The following is a 19,465-nucleotide window of genomic DNA, read 5'->3' on the forward strand; positions in this document are numbered from 1 at the left end:
ATTCCAAAATTTACACCCCCAGAGCTTGTTTATAATCAAGGCCCTAAAATTCACAATAACTTGATACTTTTGAAATATTTTCATTTAATAATTGCTCTGCACAATTTCCATGCGATTAACTACAGATTAATTTAATCTCACCATGCTTGTCCATGACAAATCTGAATAATGGTCTCATCCCAATATTCAAAAACGCAATAAGCAGTGGCAGCATCTTTATGGCACATGGGAGACAACGCTGTGCCGTTCAGGACATGACTTGGATTCCAAAGTCAAAATGCTCATCATCTCATCATCATCATGGATATTTGATCCTACATGCGACATGGGATAAAAATTTTGCAAACTATCTCAATTAATGATTCCACTCAAGATAATACTAGTTCCGGTTTTAATTATAAGAGTTAATCACTAATTTGAAGAGATAAAAAAATTAAATTATTTACTATTGTAATAAATAGGTATTGTCTTTTCTAAATATCTTTGCTAATCAGGCTAGAACTACAATTATTAGAAGACTATCTTGGAAAAAATACTCCTCCGGTCCTAATTATAAGACCCAATTGACTTATTTGAGGAATAAGGAAGTAATTAAGTTAGTTATTTATAATAAATAAGTATTGTTATTCCTAAAATAGCCTTGCTAATTAAGTATATTGGCTAAACTATCATTATTAGAAGAATTATCTTTGGAAAAAATGTATAAATATAAGAGATAAAATGGATTGGGTCTTATAATTAGGACCAAATAAAAAGTCAAATTGGGTATTATAATAAGGACCGGAGGAGTACATAAATATTAGAGACAAAGTGGATTGAGGTCTTATATTTAGGACCAAAATAAAATTCAAACGAGATGTTATATTAAGGACCGGAGATAGTATAATTCTTCTAATTCATTAAGTTCGGAATTATGAGAATTGACTTGTTTAAATAAAAAATTGTTAGCCATGTGGTATTATCACCCTATCCATAACATTGATAGAAAATTTATGTATTTTGAGGAAAATAATCATGACGTGTTAAAGAATGAATATAGAAAATTTGACTTTTTCTTCCCCAAAATGCTTGCTTGTTGTAGGATTTTTTAAACAATTACAATTATTTGCGAAAATCTCACAATATTTTTCCTAGTTTTTTTAAGCGATTCGTGACCTTCAAGATGTTTGACTTTTTGTGCAACCATTGATCCCATTTCTTAATGTCAAAGTTAATTGTTTCACAAGCTTAAAACTGGGTCCTCAACCTATTCTATCACATGAAACCTATCGGTAAACTAGTTTCTTATAGAAATCAAAAGTTTAATTTAACTATTGTGACAACACAGTTTGATTTAATTATTTATGTGGGCGTTATTTAATGATATTAACTTTAGTTAAAAATAAAAACCTCTAAGGCCTCCGAAAACAAGTTCTATAATCTAAAATTTAAAACGACGACCGTTTTAAATTAAATATATAACATTGAAAAACGGCGTTGTGTAGATCAATATTAATATAAGTTGGGAAAAAAATATCAATATTAATATAAGAGTTGTTGCAATTTAAATTTAAATTAAAAATGCTTCTTTTTCATAGCATCCCAATTTCAATTTTTAAACAGCACATGACAAATTCTATAATATAATTGTTTTTTTATAAAAACAAAAAAGAAAAAATTCAACCATCTTCCGAGTTCAAACATAAATCCATCTATGTTCCTGACAAAAAAAAAAAAATCCATCCGTGTTCAAAATATAAGAAGGTGACTTTTTTTTTTCTTTCTCATTATTATTCCTTTTCCTACACGCTCTCTGTGATCACTAGTGCTACTGCTGTGCAATTTCCCTGAAAGACATTAAATACTAGGCTGCGACCGCACCAGCGCCTCATAATCATAATGTTTCACGAGCCTTGAGTTCTTTCATTAATACTAATATATTCATTCATTAAGAAATGAAATTCCATCGCCGTAGCAAGTAGATCCAAGTTGGTTTGACGTTTTTCGTTATTTTTTTAAACATAAAATAACATTTATTTCAAGCTACCGTTGATTTGGTAAAATTTCATCAGAAAAGACTCTATTTAAAAACCGTATTAAATGCATGTTTAATCAGTTTCACGCAGTAATGCGCATCAAATACGCTGGGGTTAAAAAAAGATAGCGACGGATCATGACGCAGTATCTGTAAATGTCATTACTGAACCAGCCAGATGGAGTTACCAAACTAGATGGCAATATTTTATTGACTCTGCATGATATATCAGGGATTTTAACCAAAAAAAAAAAAAACCAGGCATTGTTTTTTTTTAATAACTCAGGCAGGCATTTATTTTCTAATAGAGAATTTAAACGGACAATCTCATATTTCCAAAAAAAAAAAACACTTAAGAGAAGTGTTCCATATCATTGACTTACAAGACTTTGACCAGGTAGTAATACTCATGCAAGAATAATAAGAAGGATTAAAAACTCCATCGAGTATTAATTCAATTAACAAATGCAGTTCATACTCATGAGATGTTGGTTTAGACCTTGTTACTATTTTATTGATGGTTCTTAGTTTTGCCTGTGATAAATATAAGCTCTGTATGAGAATTTTTATTTCCCCTGAATATAAAGTTTAGTTTCCTCTTGTTTTCTATGTTAATTACTACTTTCATCTAAATAAATCACTTTATAGAGGAAAGTTTTGATCTTAAATATAAATAACTTAACTCCTACTCCTCCGGTTGTAAATATATAACCTAATTGTTAAATTAATTTTGATCCTAGATACACGACTTATTTTTCATATTTATTATTTTTTTTAAAATTATTCATGTGGATGTTTTCTCAACCACAATCAAGTAAGTGAAAGAAAAAAGATATTAAGAAAATGATTATGGTATTTTAGAGAAATATGTCACATTTCTTATGATTAACTAACTTACTTAACTTTTTTAATCTAATCAAATTAGTTAAATATGTCTTATTTAAAAAAAATAGTATATTTCAATGTGATTCATTTGGAGAAAGAAGTCTACGAATGACTAGTGATAGAGAGAGAGAGAGAGAGATAAAACTTTAATGATGGTAGAATGAGACAGTTTTATCAATTTAATACATTTACTGGTAGGCCAAAGTAAATGTTACAATTACAAATGACATATGTCGAGGAGAACTGCGATCAGTACGTTGAAGATGTATGCTGCGGTGGGGACGGGACAGGGAATTGATTGGGGAGTGGTGGGAAAGTGTGAGGAGAGGTTAGCTTTCAGATGAAGTTGAAAGGGAAGGCAACTAATAACGGAGAGAGAGCACACGTATGCAGGCAATGGCTATCATCGGAAATTGACACAATGGAGGAGGTGCAAATAAAGGGGGGCCAATTCTGGTGGGTGAAATCAGACGGCGAAGCAAAACTGGGATCAATCTAACAAAGGGTTAGGTGGCGTGTTGCAGTATCAATATCTCAGATTCTCATTCTTCACAAATTGACATCAACATGTGTGTATGTAACGTGCTTATCCACATACCCTCAAGCTTTTATTATGGCGTGGTCATCTTCAACATAGTGGGTGTTTGGCAAAATCAAAACCACGGTTTCAGAATCACTTTTTCGTAAAACGAGGTAATCTCCTCCACATATTTACTTCGTAATCCATAAAAGCACTTCTGAAATCATGGTTTGGTTTCTATCCAAACACCCCCATAAACTAGTTCGTTCCTAATGGGGATCCCTCATGACACCCTCGGCTGGTTCACCTTCCATCTCACATCAGCCCTTCCCTTTGTCTCTTTCACTACCGGCTTTTTTACTAATATACTGCAAACAGTAAAACATATTACCAAAATCCTGCAAAGTGAAAATTATTTACCAGAATACTATACTTAAAATTGTTCATGTAAAGAACGAGTTTAAGATTGTAAGGAAGTCGTTCATGCGAAGATGAATTTCACCTTTGCTATTTGTCCCATTATCCTAATAAGTCTGACACATACATTATTTTGAATAAAAAAGTAAACTTCATCACGCATACATCGATTTTGCCTTGCTCTCTCCTCTCTCTTCTCTCCTGCCACCGGAATCAAACGGGATATTTGAAAAATTGATGAGTAAGGAATAGTTTGAAAAAATACACGGTGATGGCCATTTTGGGGAGGAAAAAAATGATTGATAGAGTTCATTTACAAATTATGGGATGGAGTAAAATAGGAAAATCAAGTATACACTCAGTTAATTCTTAATATAAGATCTATTTATCTAATTTAAATAAATTAAAAAATAAATTAATTACTTGATTATGAATATGAGAAAGAAGGTAGATAAATAACTTATACTTAGGATCAAAATTTACCCTCAGACTAAGTCCTACATTCAGGACCGGAGGATCATATTATATCAAAAAATGTAAAAGTGTTTTAGTTTGAAAAAAAATTATAAATATGATAGATAATATAGATAAAGGTCTTACGTTTAGAGAAAAATTATAAATATAAGAAATAAAATAAATAAAAAATATTATATTTTTGAAAAAAATGATAAATACTAGAATTAAGATAAATATAAATATGAAAGATAAATAGATAAAGATCTTACCTTTAGAAAACAATTATGAACATGAGAAATAAAATAGATAAAAGTCTTATATTTAGAAAAAAATAATAATATGATAATTAAGATAGATAAAGTCTTACATTTGGGAAAAAATACTTTTACATTTTTTGATATAATATACTCCTCCTGTCCTTAATGTAGGACTTAGTTTGAGAGTAAATTTTGATCCTAAGTGTAAGTCATTTATCTATCTTATTTCTGATATTCATATCAAATAATTAATTTAGTTTCTTTAATTTATTTAAATTAGATAAATAGACCTTACATTAAGAATTAACTGAGTGTATATTTGATTTTCCTATTTTACTCCATCCCATAATTTGTACATTAACTCTATCAATCATATTTTTCCTCCCCCAAATAGCCATCACCGTGTGTTTTTTCAAACTATTCCTTACTAATCAATTTTTCAAATATTCCGTTTGATTCTGGTGGCAGGAGAGAAGAGAGAGGAGAGAGCAAGGCAAAATCGATGTATGCGTGATGAAGTTTACTTTTTTATTCAAAATAATGCATGTGTCAGACTTGTTAGGATAATGGGACAAATAGCAAAGGTGAAATTCATCTTCGCATAAACGATTTCTTTACAATCTTAAACTCGTTCTTTACATGAACAATTTTAAGTATAGTATTCTGGTAAATAATTTTCACTTTGCAGGATTTTGGTAATATGTTTTACTGTTTGCAGCATATTAGTAAAAAGCCTTCACTACCTTTTATCCCCTCTTCCCCTCGCATGCATGATCATAATTACATTAGTGTGCTTTTTTTTTTTTTGCGCATATATATGGTCTTATTGAAGACAGTTTCATTCAAAAAACTGTCAATACTAAATTAGTAAATATAGAAATTTCTCTTAATTAAAATTTTGAATATTAATTCATACTAGTTTCTTTTCCGAATGAATGCATCAATACGTTGAATTCATACACCTTCATGTTTTGAATGAGTTTGTGGAGAAACCTTTTTTTTAATAGTTTTAATTATAAAATTTTTAAAATTAATTCGCAAAATTTGAAATAAGTAGATAAGGTGATCATTTTTAATTAATATGCGGAGAATTTATTGCATTTTTAAATTTCTTTTTAATTTAATGCCTGGAATTTAATGGGTATTGATGAACAAAGTCCCAATAAATAAAAATATTATAAATAATAAACAATAAATATGGAAAATAAGAAAGAACTGAAAACCAAAGTCTCATGAATCTTTATATTCAGGAGCCAAGGAAGCCTTTCCACTTAAAACTCGTGTAATATTTAATTCCGAATCAGTGAATCGCATAGGAAAATTTTGGTCAAAAAAAAATTGCTTGGGAAAATATAAAACAACTCACATTAAATACACCTAGATATATCTAAATTTTTTCCCCGAATTCACTCTCTCGAGTCCTGCCCCACTGGCCCACCAAGTCGCAGTGGAGAATGGCATTCTGGTAATAACATGCAGCGTCCAACCCCAGAAAACAACAACTGAACGCCTTTCTTTTGGATCTTTTCGTTCGTTCCTCGGCTTTTTCCGGCTCTCTATCCGTTGAAACCCCACTCTTTAACAACAGTCCCTCTCCCTCCTCTCTGTCCCTTTCCCAAAGGCATTCTCACTCCGATGCTTTATTTTCACCCCCCGCTAACAATTCTCATCAACCAAACGCCCGCAACGTCTCTCTCTTCACCTCTCTTTTCACTTTCGTTACCGTCACTTTTCCCCGTGAAATTTCACTCACCACCTCCTCCCCTCTCTTTCCTCACCTCGTCGGAAGCAATGGCCTCCGACGACTCTTCCGGTCATGGTCTTCCTCAGCTCTCTAAGAAAACTCCATTTCTGGGTCTGAAGCTTTACTTCGTGATCGGCATTCTCCTTCTAATCGTGCTTGTAATTTTGCTTCTGGTCTTTCTGTGCCTTCGTCGGAATCGTAACTCGACGAAGCGTAAAATGCGCGTGAAGCACAGTTCGGGGATGATTCCCTTGGTCTCCAAAGAGATCGTGGAAGTCAAAGCCTTGGATCTCGAGCAGAATTGTGAGCAGGCAGAGATTAAAATCGAGGATGAGGATCCGAAGAAGGAGAAGGTTGAGATTGAGGTTGAGAGAAGAGGGAAGAAGACGAGCGACGAGAGTGATGTGTCCGGCGGGAGTCGCAGTGACGTGTCGGTGGACGCACCGAACATAGGGTGGGGCCGATGGTATAGCTTGAGGGAGCTGGAGGATGCGACACGTGCGTTTGCGGAAGAAAGTGTGATCGGTGAAGGGGGTATGGTATTGTGTACAAAGGAGTTCTTGAAGATGGGTCGGTGGTGGCTGTGAAGAATCTTCTGAACAACAAGTATGCCTTAAGTTATTCAAATTTACATGCGAACTTGACTGTTCTAAGGTTTTGTTTATCCTTATTTTGCTCCCGAATGTTTCCTGCATTACTACATGTTTTTTAGACTTTCTGAATACTAATGCATCCATTCCCTGTTTCTCAGAAAAATCATCCATTTTATTTCGAGTTCTTAACTTCTACAAATACAAACCTCACGTGGAAATGACTTGACATGGGAAAACCGACGGTTATGGCGTTGATCTAGAGTCTAGGAGAAATAGTTAATGTCGGTTGGTACCGAATTTCCTGATCGTTTCCAATTGTTTCGTGGAACACTAGGAAAAGTAAATGGACACTTCGTTGTTGGTTCCTCTTATTCTACTAATCATCTGGGGCCTGGCTATTGCTTCTTTTTCCCTTGCTTTTGCTTTTTGATTATTTATCCTATTGGTCATAATTGCTGTATCTCATCTTTCCCTTTATGTGAGATACAAATCTTGATCCCGAAAAGACTTTAGTCTTCTTTGGAAACGGAAATATATGTGAATAATATTTAGTGTTGATGCAAGATTTATAAGCTGACATGCTTTACACGCTCTTCACTTTTTCCGACTCGTAACCTCGAACCCTCACAAAAGATAGAGCACAGTAACCAAACCATTCATTGACAGACGTTAGACGTATAATCGTATCAATCATCTCTTAACGGACATCTCTAATATGTTACCTGATTATTCGTGATTAGTTCAGCATTTGGGCTTGCTTATGTTGGTCTGCTCGAGTCCATTATTTCTTTCCCAGTATATGACTTGCCATGCACGGAGAAGGTTGAGAGAGAACTACTAATTACCACTTGAATGACTCTTAAAGAAAACTGAGAACACAAATCCAACAACGGTATGTCTTTGCCTAAGCATATGAATTCTTTGTACTGCATTAACAAGAATCGAAAGATCTCCAAACGAGGACAAAGTGTACATAAGATTTATTGAAGGGGTTGCAACTTTTTTCTACAATTCTATTACCTGCTTGTAATCCTTTTGGAATTTTTTTTTTTTTTGGATTTTTTTTTCCTTTTGGTAACGCCCACCCGATATTCCTACCTTCTTTGTAACTAAGAGGTCAAGCGGAGAAGGAGTTTAAGGTGGAGGTTGAAGCCATTGGAAAAGTAAGGCATAAGAATTTGGTGGGTTTAGTCGGATATTGCGCTGAAGGTCCTCAAAGGTATTATTCTGTTTACATGGCAATCGTTCTTTCAATTTTGCCTGCAAAAATTCCTCTAAAATTATGTGAATTTTGCTTCTGCGGATCATCCAGGATGCTTGTTTATGAGTATGTTGATAATGGAAATTTGGAGCAGTGGTTGCATGGTGACGTTGGGCCTGTTAGTCCCTTGACATGGGATATAAGGATGAAAATCGCCATTGGGACCGCAAAAGGGTCTGCTTTTTCATTTCTCTGTTTGACTTCATTGGAGATACATTCTGTGACTGAAAAAGGAAAAAAAATGTTATCATGCTCCTTGATTGATCAAATTGACGTTTTTTTCCTACATCATGAAACAGGCTGGCCTATCTGCATGAAGGGTTAGAACCCAAAGTGGTGCACCGGGACGTAAAATCCAGTAACATTCTTTTGGACAGAAAGTGGAATGCTAAAGTATCAGACTTTGGACTAGCCAAGTTATTAGGCTCTGAGAAGACCCATGTGACCACACGTGTAATGGGGACATTTGGGTTAGTTTCTTCCTCAACCTTCTAAACCATTTGGGATTATGATTCTTCTTTCAATACGTGGTATTAGAGATTATGATTCTTCTTTCAACAGCATAATGCCCCGTTTGGATTGATGGAAGAGTTTTTCATGAAACTGGAATCAGAATTGAAATAAGAAATGGAATAGTATTGGGTTATAAAAGCATGTTTGGCATGCAGAATGGCAGATGGAGTCCTTACATTATGTTCAACTATGTATATTTATATATTAAAAGACTAATTTACCCTCTTTTTTTGGGGGGGGGGGGTGAGGTTACAAATGAGAAATCCTTGGAATCCAATCAATTCCATTGTGAGCCCGATGGAATCCAATTCTGCCTTTTTCCCTTGAATCAGGATTCTTGGGAATTGTGATTTGTTTCTACCAAACAACACTTAATGATGATTCCTAGTCTAATGCATTTTGGGCTTGAGGATTCTTTCCTACCAAACGGGGCCTAACGTGTTTTGACTCCTTAACATGACTTGGGAGTCTTTATAACTAAGTGGTCAATGCTTCAACTGAGATCATGTTCATAATGAAACTATACATGGATCTTGACTGATTAAGATGTAGAGTTGAATCTTCACGTAGATCATTTATTTTGTTATTTCATGTTTTTACCACTAATTTTCCACAGATACGTTTCACCTGAGTATGCAAGCACGGGAATGCTTAATGAGGGAAGTGATGTGTATAGCTTTGGAGTTCTACTCATGGAGATAATTACAGGAAGAAGTCCCATAGATTATTCTAGACCACCTGGAGAGGTGATTCCGGGATTTCTTGAGCCTTTTCTTTTGTAGCATACCATGAAACACCGGACTCTTATCCCTGCTTTTGTGCTTTGATGTGGTTCAGATGAATTTGATCGATTGGTTCAAGGGAATGGTAGCAAGTCGTCGTGGTGAAGAGCTGGTAGATCCTTTGATTGAGGTTCAGCCCTCTCCAAGATCTTTGAAACGAGCTTTGCTGGTTTGCCTGCGCTGTGTAGATTTGGACGTCAGTAAACGACCGAAGATGGGTCAAATCGTTCATATGCTTGAGGCAGATGATTTCCCCTTTCGTTCTGTAAGTCTTTTTCCCAGGCCACTCTTCGACATATCCGTGCCTTAATGATATTACTAAAAACAAATCAAGTCTGAGATTTCGAGCATGTATCATATAACTGAATATCTTTGATAAGATATTTAGTTTATATTATGAAAGTGTTGATTTTAGCTTCCTTTGATGTCTAACTACTACTCTTTTGACAGGAACTTCGTACAATAAGAGAGAAAGAGCCCGTTGCTTCTTCGCATTCCACAATTCCCCGTAAAGTTCAATATCCCCCCAAGAATGTGGATTCTATAGAACAGTCAAGATGGAGATGATTGTAATACTGCTTCCTCGTGCCAATTCATCTGGAGGATACCACAATTTTATTTGTTGTAATGTAGTTTGTTTTTGTTTTTCAAAATCACAATGCAATTTAGCGATGTTCGATTTCTTGTATTGCGAGCCATTGTACATCATTTTACAGCGAAGTTGTCCCCCATTTTCCCCCACTGTGCATATATCTTTTTTATAGCGAAGTTTCCCCCCTTCCAGTCAGTTTTTGACACCATTTTGCTGTATTATATTGTTTTGCTAAGAGATTAGCCTTCTTGTAAAGACACGCACCTCTACAGTCTACATAATTTTACTAGCTTGGGAATCCTAGACCCTCACCCAAATGTGTATTTTTTCAAGTGAAAATTGAGCTCGATGCCAATGGCCTCTTCTATTTAATTTATTACCTCTTTTGGGGTAGAGCTGTAGGATTTGAGACAAAAATTGTGTTGAAACCTTTTATTTTAAATGATGAAATCGATAATCAATTTTTCCAGACTACATTTTAAACTGCAGGTAGCTGGTATGGATGGAAAAAAATAGTTTATGGATCATTCTGTGGCAGTTGCGAAACAGGTGAAAGTGTTAAGATACGGGAAGACTTGGGGTTGTCCTGAGAATTCAGTTCCTGTCAATGTCATGGTTGGTAAAGTGGCAAGAGGCAACAGTGACATCAATAGTCATTTTTCAACGATGATCGCCCTTGCCCCTGACATTGAGCTGAGACTCCTATGATTTTGCCTGCAACTTGAAGCTTCCTTCATTCCATCAATTTCATACCGTAACTTAAATAATTGCCTCCTGCCCTCCGTCCTTTAATCTAATTTTTCACATAATTCATCCAATTCTTTGATTTGACTTGTTTGAATGACCGTCTTTTTGTCACCTCAGATTTGAAACATGATTGACCCTCGTGTTGGCGACGCTCAAATTGGTTCCACCTCTATCATTCCAATCACAAACATCAAAGTGGCGTAAAATAGGATCGCCAATCTTTTTCATGTATATGTAGATAAAGAAAAAAGAGACTGGCTTTTGTTGACAGCACATGCTTGCCCAATCCAAAGAAAAGGAAGGCAGTGGAAGTAAAAGTGGGGGAAAAGGAAAACGTGTACGTGCAAGATGCCCCATAGAGACATCCAATTCATTCTTGATTCATGAGAATTCCTTTTCGTTCATTAAATTAAACATATTATTTTCAAACTAGGTTGTAACAAAACGTTGGATTTTGTAAAAACCATTATCTTTCTAACAGGATTTGTACCCGCTCAATTGGGCTCCATCACTTGAATCTCAATCAAGGGTTATTAACCATTTATATTTTGATTTAATGATGTTGAAATAAAAATTTTTGTTTAAAATTTTGAAATGAATTTGTAATTTCTTTGTTAAAAGCATTAAATTAAGATCAGATAATTAAATACCGAGTCAATTGAGGTCATGAGAGCATCCAAATCCTGATGAGATGGGTTTTTTTTTTTTAGGTATAAATATAACCATCTTGTTCTTAACCAATGTTTTGTTCTCTTTATTACTTGCATGATTTTATCCACGCAAAAACGAAAAAAATACAAGTTAAAAAAAGCTAATAACAGGGGAAGTTGGAATTTTGATGAAAGGTTTATCAACCGCTTGCCGATTCCCGCAAAGATGCGAGACTTGTTTGATAGTGTTTATGATGAAAAGGGTCCCACACGTCGAATTGCATCTAGCGGCCCCAAATGAAAGAAAAGCCAAGATTCGCTAGCAAGGTGACACGTGGGGTATCCTAAAAGTTTGCTTTGAGCATCGCCAACCCCGCGCGCTTTTCCAATTCACCTTTCGGCGTTCTCATCCAATCCAATTTAATATTAAAATCATAATTCTCTGATAATTGGTCGATTTCAATAACTTAAATTAATGTATAAAAATTGTAGTATTAATTCATTCAAATGATTTATGAGATGTGCTTAAATTCATAAATCATAATTAAAATGTCCAAACAACTAAGGTTGAGAACAATAATATAGATAAAACTTAAGATATTATTAATTAATATAAAATAATTAAAAGACTAAATTTTTGGAATTTTTTCTTTCTTTTTTTTGGGGGTGGGGGGTCGCCGGGCTAACACTCGCGTTAACGGCCTCATCTTTCCGGGCGCAAGATCTATTTCTATTCCCTCTCATTCATTTCACTCACTAGTTGCCAAGATTGGCTCTGAGCTATCAGCTATGGACCAGAAGCTGATTGAGAGGTTGGAGTCGGCGGTGTCGCGCTTGGAGGCGCTATCGACTGGATTCCATTTGCGTGGTGGAGACTCTGCTGCTCTATCCGGCGCCGATGTGGCGGTGGATCCATCGATTATTGCCTTTGGCGATCTGATGGACCAGTATATCGGCAGGTTTTCGACTGCTGCAGGGAAGATTGGAGGGCAAGTTCTGCAGGTTTCGAAGCTTGTGCAAGAAGCTTTTGCTGTTCAGAAAGAGCTTTTGATGAAGGTCAAGCAAACTCAGGTTTGTGCTTCCGGGACATTTCTTTCTACATTTTATTTTTTATTCTTTTGCTTTCATAAATGGATCTCTGCTCTGGGGAGCAGCTAATTTCTGTACATTAAGCTTCTGTGCAATGAGGAAGCGTTCAACTGAATCGGTTGATTTTGGTGTCGAATAACGGATTTAGCTTGCATCATTTGAAACAAATTGTTCACAGTTTTAATATTATCCTCCATAACATACTATTTACCTTGGATAATTTAGTGGCAAGTAAACTAAATGCAATTTCATGCTTAGTCAGCTTGCTGAGAATGTTAATACCGATGCGACGATTATAGACCGTGTGCATTGCTGAATATTTGAACTTCTTTCCTTCAGACATAACAGTGAAACTCCATGTTTCATGTAATTTCTGGATATACTGTTACATGTGGAAAGTTCAATGGGGAGTTTTAGAAGAATGAAAGGGGGAATAAGAGCCTCATTACTAGTTGACATCTTGAAACAAGCCGACTAGTATTGCCGCACAGACTCTGAAACACTAGATGTTACGATTTTTCTGGAAGCAAATGATTCCGTCTTTCGTGGAATCATGTTTATGTAGTTGTGTTGGTTAATTTGAACACTATGAACAGAATGAGATTTGAATTTCAATAGTAGCAGGAGGGAATGCATAGATAATTGATCATGTTTCAGTTTTATATTGTGGCATCTGCCATGGCGATGTGCATGAAATGGAAATTACTGACAAATCTTCATTGTACAGAAGCCTGACGTTGCTGGATTGGCTGAATTTCTGAAACCGTTGAATGAAGTGATCGTAAAAGCTAATGCAATGACAGAAGGACGGAGATCTGATTATTTTAACCACCTGAAAGCTGCAGTCGACAGTCTCTCTGCTCTAGCATGGATTGCATATACGGGGAAGGATTGTGGTTAGTGTGCATCATTGTTTCTATGGGGAATTCTTATCTTCTGGTTTCTTATTTATCTTCTTTTGTTTTGAGGTATGAGCATGCCCATTGCACATGTGGAAGAAAGTTGGCAAATGGCTGAGTTTTATTGCAACAAGGTGCTCTCCTTATTCTTTTTTCATGTCAGAAGCCCGCTGATTTTAGTGACTGAAAAAATTTCTTGACTTACTGGTTGTGTGGTCTCCTTTTGTTAACATTGAGGAGGAACGAATAAAGGAGTTTTCTGCAAGTGAAATAGCTTTGGTACTCTTGTTCCTTTATTACATGTTTAGCAAACATTCTGTTCTTTTTTGGTTTTTGAATTGAGAGGAATTTTTTTTATCAACTCCAGTACGTCTGTCCACTCTCTACTTGAGCCGCCAGTTTATATCAGCATAGTGGCTGAGGATAGAAGTGAAAAATGATCACTAAACTCATATTTTGGTGCATCGACTTAATACATTTGACTTTAAATATTATCTTGTATATATTTTTGGCAATATCTGAGGGTCAGAATTTTGTTCACTGTTATTGCTCTAACCTCCTGCGAATTTCATTGCATTTTCCTTATTTCATTTTGGTTGCTATATCATGTATTTTTTGGGTAATAATCAGGTGCTTGTAGAATACAGAAATAAAGACGCAAGTCATGTTGAGTGGGCCAAAGCTCTCAAAGAGTTATACCTACCTGGTCTGAGAGATTATGTCAAGAGTTTTTATCCTTTAGGCCCTGTATGGAGTTCAACGGGAAAATCAATTGCTCCGCCAAAAGCTCCTGCACCTAGGGCACCTGCTCCACCGCCTCCACCACCTGCATCTCTCCTTAGTTCTGAATCATCTCAGGCTTCATCCTCCAAGCCAAAGGAGGGAATGTCAGCTGTTTTTCAAGAACTTAGCACAGGGCATGTCACTGCAGGTACATCATTCCTACTTTTGTGGTTCTTGATTGTTTGTTAGGCATTTATGAACCAAAAACCTTTTCTGCTAGGTTTGAGAAAGGTTACAGATGATATGAAGGCAAAGAATCGTGCAGATAGAACTGGGGTTGTTGGTGCTAGTGAAAAGGACACCCGTGTGAGGACACAAGCATTTTCTAAAGCGGGACCTCCAAAATTAGAACTTCAAATGGGTCGCAAGTAGGTTTAAGCATGTGTATGATTTCAGTTCATCAGTATCCTGTCAACATTAGCCTAACTTTTCTGTTCCATTGCAGGTGGGTTGTTGAGAATCAAATTGGACAGAAAGGCTTAGTCATTGATGATTGTGATTCAAAGCAGTCTGTTTATGTTTATGGTTGCAAAAATTCTGTTTTGCAGATTCAAGGTATTTATAAATATGTGACAAATTCCTTTCGCTAGTTGGCATATTAAGATTTTATGCTCTACCTAAACATGGATGCTTGATGAAAAGGCCATTGACTTGATGACTTCTTAACAATTTGCAGGGAAGGTTAACAATATAACTATTGACAACTGCACAAAGATGGGAGTTGTATTTAAGGTTGGTATTGAAACACAGGAAGTAATGGTTTTAACGGCTTGATTGGGAGTTTTAAATTTGAGTTATCCGAAGCAATTCATATTGGGGCCATCGTCAACTCATTTTGCCATATGCTTGAAATGTAGGATGTTGTTGCAGCTTTCGAAATTGTGAACTCTAATGGGGTTGAGGCGCAGTGTCAGGTAACCCTATCCTTCTTTCTCTTGTCGTGATTGTTGTAGGTTTTTGGGGCTTACTCTTCTGTGATGAAAACTTGGTTCATCAATACTAGTCCTCATATCACGTAGTTGGTTGCTCTGATGTAATATGTTTTTTCTGTTCTAATCTCTTTTCTCTTTTTGGGGCTTCACCCTGTTCCATGTAAGGGCGCGTGTATTCTTTGTATTTTTAATGGCAACAAATTCCCGTTTTTCCTCAGAAAAAGGCCAAAAAAAAAAACTTGGTTCATCAAATATGAATTTAATTGCAATTATGGCCCCTTCGACTGATGTAGGGTTCAGCTCCAACAATCTCGGTGGACAACACTTCTGGCTGCCAGCTTTATCTGAGCAAAGATTCTTTAAATGCATCCATATCTACAGCCAAGTCAAGCGAAATCAATGTGCTAGTACCCGGTACTGAGCCCGATGGTGATTGGGTATGTTCTTATATATCTTATCTTCTGGTCTATTTATTCGTTTAGCATTGAAAAGTTTTGGGTGCTGAGTGGAACTGATAAGATGCTTATTGCAATCATCAGAATCGTATGTATCTCTGTAGTCTTGTTTTGCTAGAATGGTGCGAAATATTTGAAGCAACAGGATATGAAAATGTGTAGCAAGAATATTAGCTTCTGCCATTTTTAGTTAGTGAAAATTCTTCAAGACGTGCTATATTGCTTAGCTTCAACGTTTTGCTAGTTAATGAAATTCTCTCTTGCATGTTAATGCGAAAAGAATCTACACATTCATCTGGCTTATGAAATTCATCGTGTGCGCTTGGAGAATGAATAATTAAATATAAACAATATCACATTACGGTCTTTACTCTAGCAAGAGGGCAGTTTTTGGTGGTTAATGGTGTAGCTTGAGTTTGCTTTCCATTTGAAAGTCGAAGATTATAACATGGCATCAATTTATCATTCTGATAATTACGGTTATTCTAAAAGTGTTAACTAGATGCATTAATGTTGGTCAATAGAATATAATTACTAAAACCTGCACAAGTAACAATGGATTACAATCGTACCATCTGTTTCAGGTGGAGCATTCGTTGCCACAACAATATATTCATGCGTTCAAGGACGGCCGATTTGAAACTACCGCAGCTTCCCACTCTGGAGGTTAATTTGACGGGCGATTCAGAGATTGTACATCTTTAGCCAAGTTCAACGATTGCTGTTTGTGTGGCTTCATCTGGCTTTTCCCTTTGATTCATTTACAATCACATATAGGTGTAATATTATTCATGCCTGGCTGCTTTTTCCACTGGCTTATTGATCCCATGGAAACATCCCAGCGATTTTTTCTTTTTGGGTGCGGAGTTGGCTTCTGCTTGAGTGTGTCTTGACTCCAGAGCTGCAGTGTGTGTTGTGCAGCTGGTTCTGATCTTTAAGAGGATCCATGGAGTTATTTTTGCATTTCTCGTATGTTCTATTCTCAGGTGTTTATTTTGAGTTTTTATGAAATCAATCCGGAATCAAGATCGCTAGTTGCTGGTCCAGGTGAATTCCTTCTAAAGCAAGTTCCACTAGGCCCTTATTTCTCGTAGTAGTCCCATTCTAGGCATTTAATGTCATGTTCGTTGGCTGGATTGATATAGAATTGTACAAGTTGTTGTAGATAAATCCATATAGAAGTTAAGTTAGAGTGAATAAGTAGGATAATTGAGTGAGTGTAAATGATACAAGTTGTTGGGGATGAATCCATATAGAAGTTAGAGTGAATAGGTAGAATAATTGAGTAAGTATAAATGAAAATACTTTATGTGTGTGAAGATAAAAATATATATTAAAAACCTATATGCAATATGCATATATATGGAACTTGAGTAGAATTTTATTTCTATAATACTTATAAAACAAAATTGTTATAAAGATGTTCTTTTTCTTGTTGTTCGTATTATAATATTTGAGATTATCAAAGTCTAAAGCTTATCAGCTGCCACCAAATAAAAAAAAAATAAGTCCAAGTGACCGGTGCCATAATTTAGTGATAAAATTTTAATTGGCTGCTTTATTTTTATTAATATGAATCCCAGGCCCTCATAATTGTTAATTGTATTGTAAATTAGTTTTTAGGACGTGAGGCGGTACAATTCCTCGGCTGTGAAATTGACGACTAAAGCATGGAGTCGTTGAATCTGGATGGCATCGGGCGCGGCTAATGGGCAACGATAATTGGCATCTACGGGTTCGATACGTAGGCGATTGTTAGATGGCACCGCCGTTTTCGGCTTCGCAGTAATAACCTCATCAGTCTACTGGTCCCATCTGTAACCACCGATGAAGAATCGCTAACATTCTTGAAGTTCATCGAAAATATATTACTCCTTCGATTTTTAATATAAGATCTATTTAACTAATTTGATTAGATTAAAAAAGTTAGGTAAATTAGTTAATTCTAAGAAATATGACATATTTTTCCTAAAACACCATAATTATTTTTTTTAATATCTTCTATCCCTCTTCTACTTGATTAAGATTGAGGGAGTATTCATGAGAGTAATTTAGAAAAAATTGATAAATATGTGAAATAGATCTTATATTTAATATTAAAATCAATTTAATAATTAAGTCTTATATTAAAGATAGGAGGAGTAATATGATTAAATGGATATGGAAACAAGTCCTATCACTTATTTTTGTACAAGACGGTGTACCTTGAGCATTTTTTGAGCTGAACTTATTGAATTATGAATATTAATAAAATAAAGCTTTTGAGTTGACGTGACCCCGTCAAGTCATTTTCGAATGAAAATGGAGTAATGGTGCCGGTCGATGTGTAGCCATGGAGCGTGTCCATCCGTGGAGGTAGGAAGAAACTTGACCCGCAGTGTATTTTGTTCACTGTCACTGGGGCCAGTGCTCTTCATTCTTACCCCCACCATCATTTTGTGAAGAATAATTGGGCACACAAAGAGATGCCCAGTCTCACTGATTTACTCTCTGCAATGAATTCTCTCGTACGCCTACTGTATTACTCCTTCGGTCCTTATTATAAGACCCTATTTGACTTTTTTTTGGTCCTAATTATAAGACCCCAATCCTTCTAATTTATGCATTTTTACCAAGATATCTTCTAATTAAAGATATTTTAGCCAATATACTTAATTAGCAAGGATATTTTAGGAATGACAAACACTTATTTATTAAAAATAACCAACTTAACTTACTTCCTTAATCTCCTCAAATAAGTCAATTGGGTCTTATAATTAGGACCGGAGGAGTATCATTTATATGGCAACAGTTTGCTGTGTGAAAACGGGGGATTCAAAGATTTCTCATACTATGTTTTTAGTAATTTAATTAAAACTAATTTAATATTTAGTTAGTCTTAAATATAATATTCTAATATACTTTATCTTTCATATTTATTTATTTTTTACTTAAAATAGTTTTTTGCAGTAGTTACATATATTAAATGTTTTATCAAATAATAATTTTAGTTAATACATGTAATTAGTAAGTATATTTTAGAAAAGATAACACTTATTTATTATAAATAACTTAATTAATTTTTTAATTTATTCAAATTAATTAACTAACTTTTAAATTAAGAGTCAGGCAGTATTTCTTGTTGCCTTCTTCGAATGCTCGTGTTCATAATTGAATCTGCTTGGGGCTCCGGAATTCATCAACGGTGCGTATGGCTGAAAGGTTTTTGATCGTTTGTCCCTGAGAATTGAACTTTTTTAGGATATTCTTAAAATTGACAAACCATCTCATTATCACTCTTACCCACAGTCATTAGGATGAGTGGCAGCATCCCTCATTAAATATTCCAGTTATATTCTTTTAAATGCTAGATTTGATGGTTGAACTTAATCCGAATATTTTACAAATAAAAAGACAGAAAGACTAAAAAGGTCGAGTAATTTGAACCAAAAACAAAAGGTCGAGTTAAAAAGCTCATTTCGTGGTCGTAGGGTTGTTTGGTTGGGATCGGAGAATATCACTTTTTCTCATATTATTCCCTAACTTTACCTTCATATATTTACTTGATCCCATGTATTAAGTAATTATTTATATTAAATATTTTTTAATAATTTTTAAATTATAATTTCAGTTCTTATATTTTATTTTTAATGCTTCGTTTAAATGGGATCTTAATTTTGGCCGAGGCCGTTTCAAAAATACCTGGGATTTTTATCGTTTACTGGTTTGCTTTTATGTAGCTGAACCACTTTCTCCACGAAAAAGAAGAGGAATAAAGTGGCTTCTGCTTCTGCATCTGCATCACATGGGGTCGGAGAGAACCTTTTTTTTTTAATCTCCCACCTTCACTTCATTCATTCAATCCCAGATCATAGTATTCTTCTTGTACTAACTTGA

The 19,465-nt window shown here is 35.2% G+C and overlaps 1 protein-coding gene and 1 pseudogene across 1 annotated transcript; both read left to right on the forward strand.

Moving 5' to 3' along the window:
* Positions 1-6,236: 6,236 nt before the first annotated feature.
* Positions 6,237-10,406, forward strand: LOC114723730 (probable receptor-like serine/threonine-protein kinase At4g34500; annotated as a pseudogene).
* Positions 10,407-12,113: 1,707 nt separating this feature from the next.
* Positions 12,114-16,652, forward strand: LOC114723726 (cyclase-associated protein 1). Its single transcript, XM_028909960.1, has 10 exons — positions 12,114-12,502; positions 13,248-13,416; positions 13,489-13,553; positions 14,050-14,350; positions 14,423-14,570; positions 14,648-14,757; positions 14,879-14,934; positions 15,060-15,116; positions 15,428-15,571; positions 16,174-16,652. The coding sequence occupies exons 1-10, from the start codon at positions 12,221-12,223 to the stop codon at positions 16,258-16,260; spliced, it is 1,419 nt and encodes a 472-aa protein (XP_028765793.1). The 5' UTR covers positions 12,114-12,220; the 3' UTR covers positions 16,261-16,652.
* Positions 16,653-19,465: the final 2,813 nt, after the last annotated feature.

The sequence above is a fragment of the Neltuma alba genome, unplaced genomic scaffold (genome assembly GCF_004799145.2).
Source record: "Neltuma alba isolate B1F8T4 unplaced genomic scaffold, ASM479914v2 tig00012152_pilon, whole genome shotgun sequence".
Taxonomy (NCBI): Eukaryota; Viridiplantae; Streptophyta; class Magnoliopsida; order Fabales; family Fabaceae; genus Neltuma; species Neltuma alba.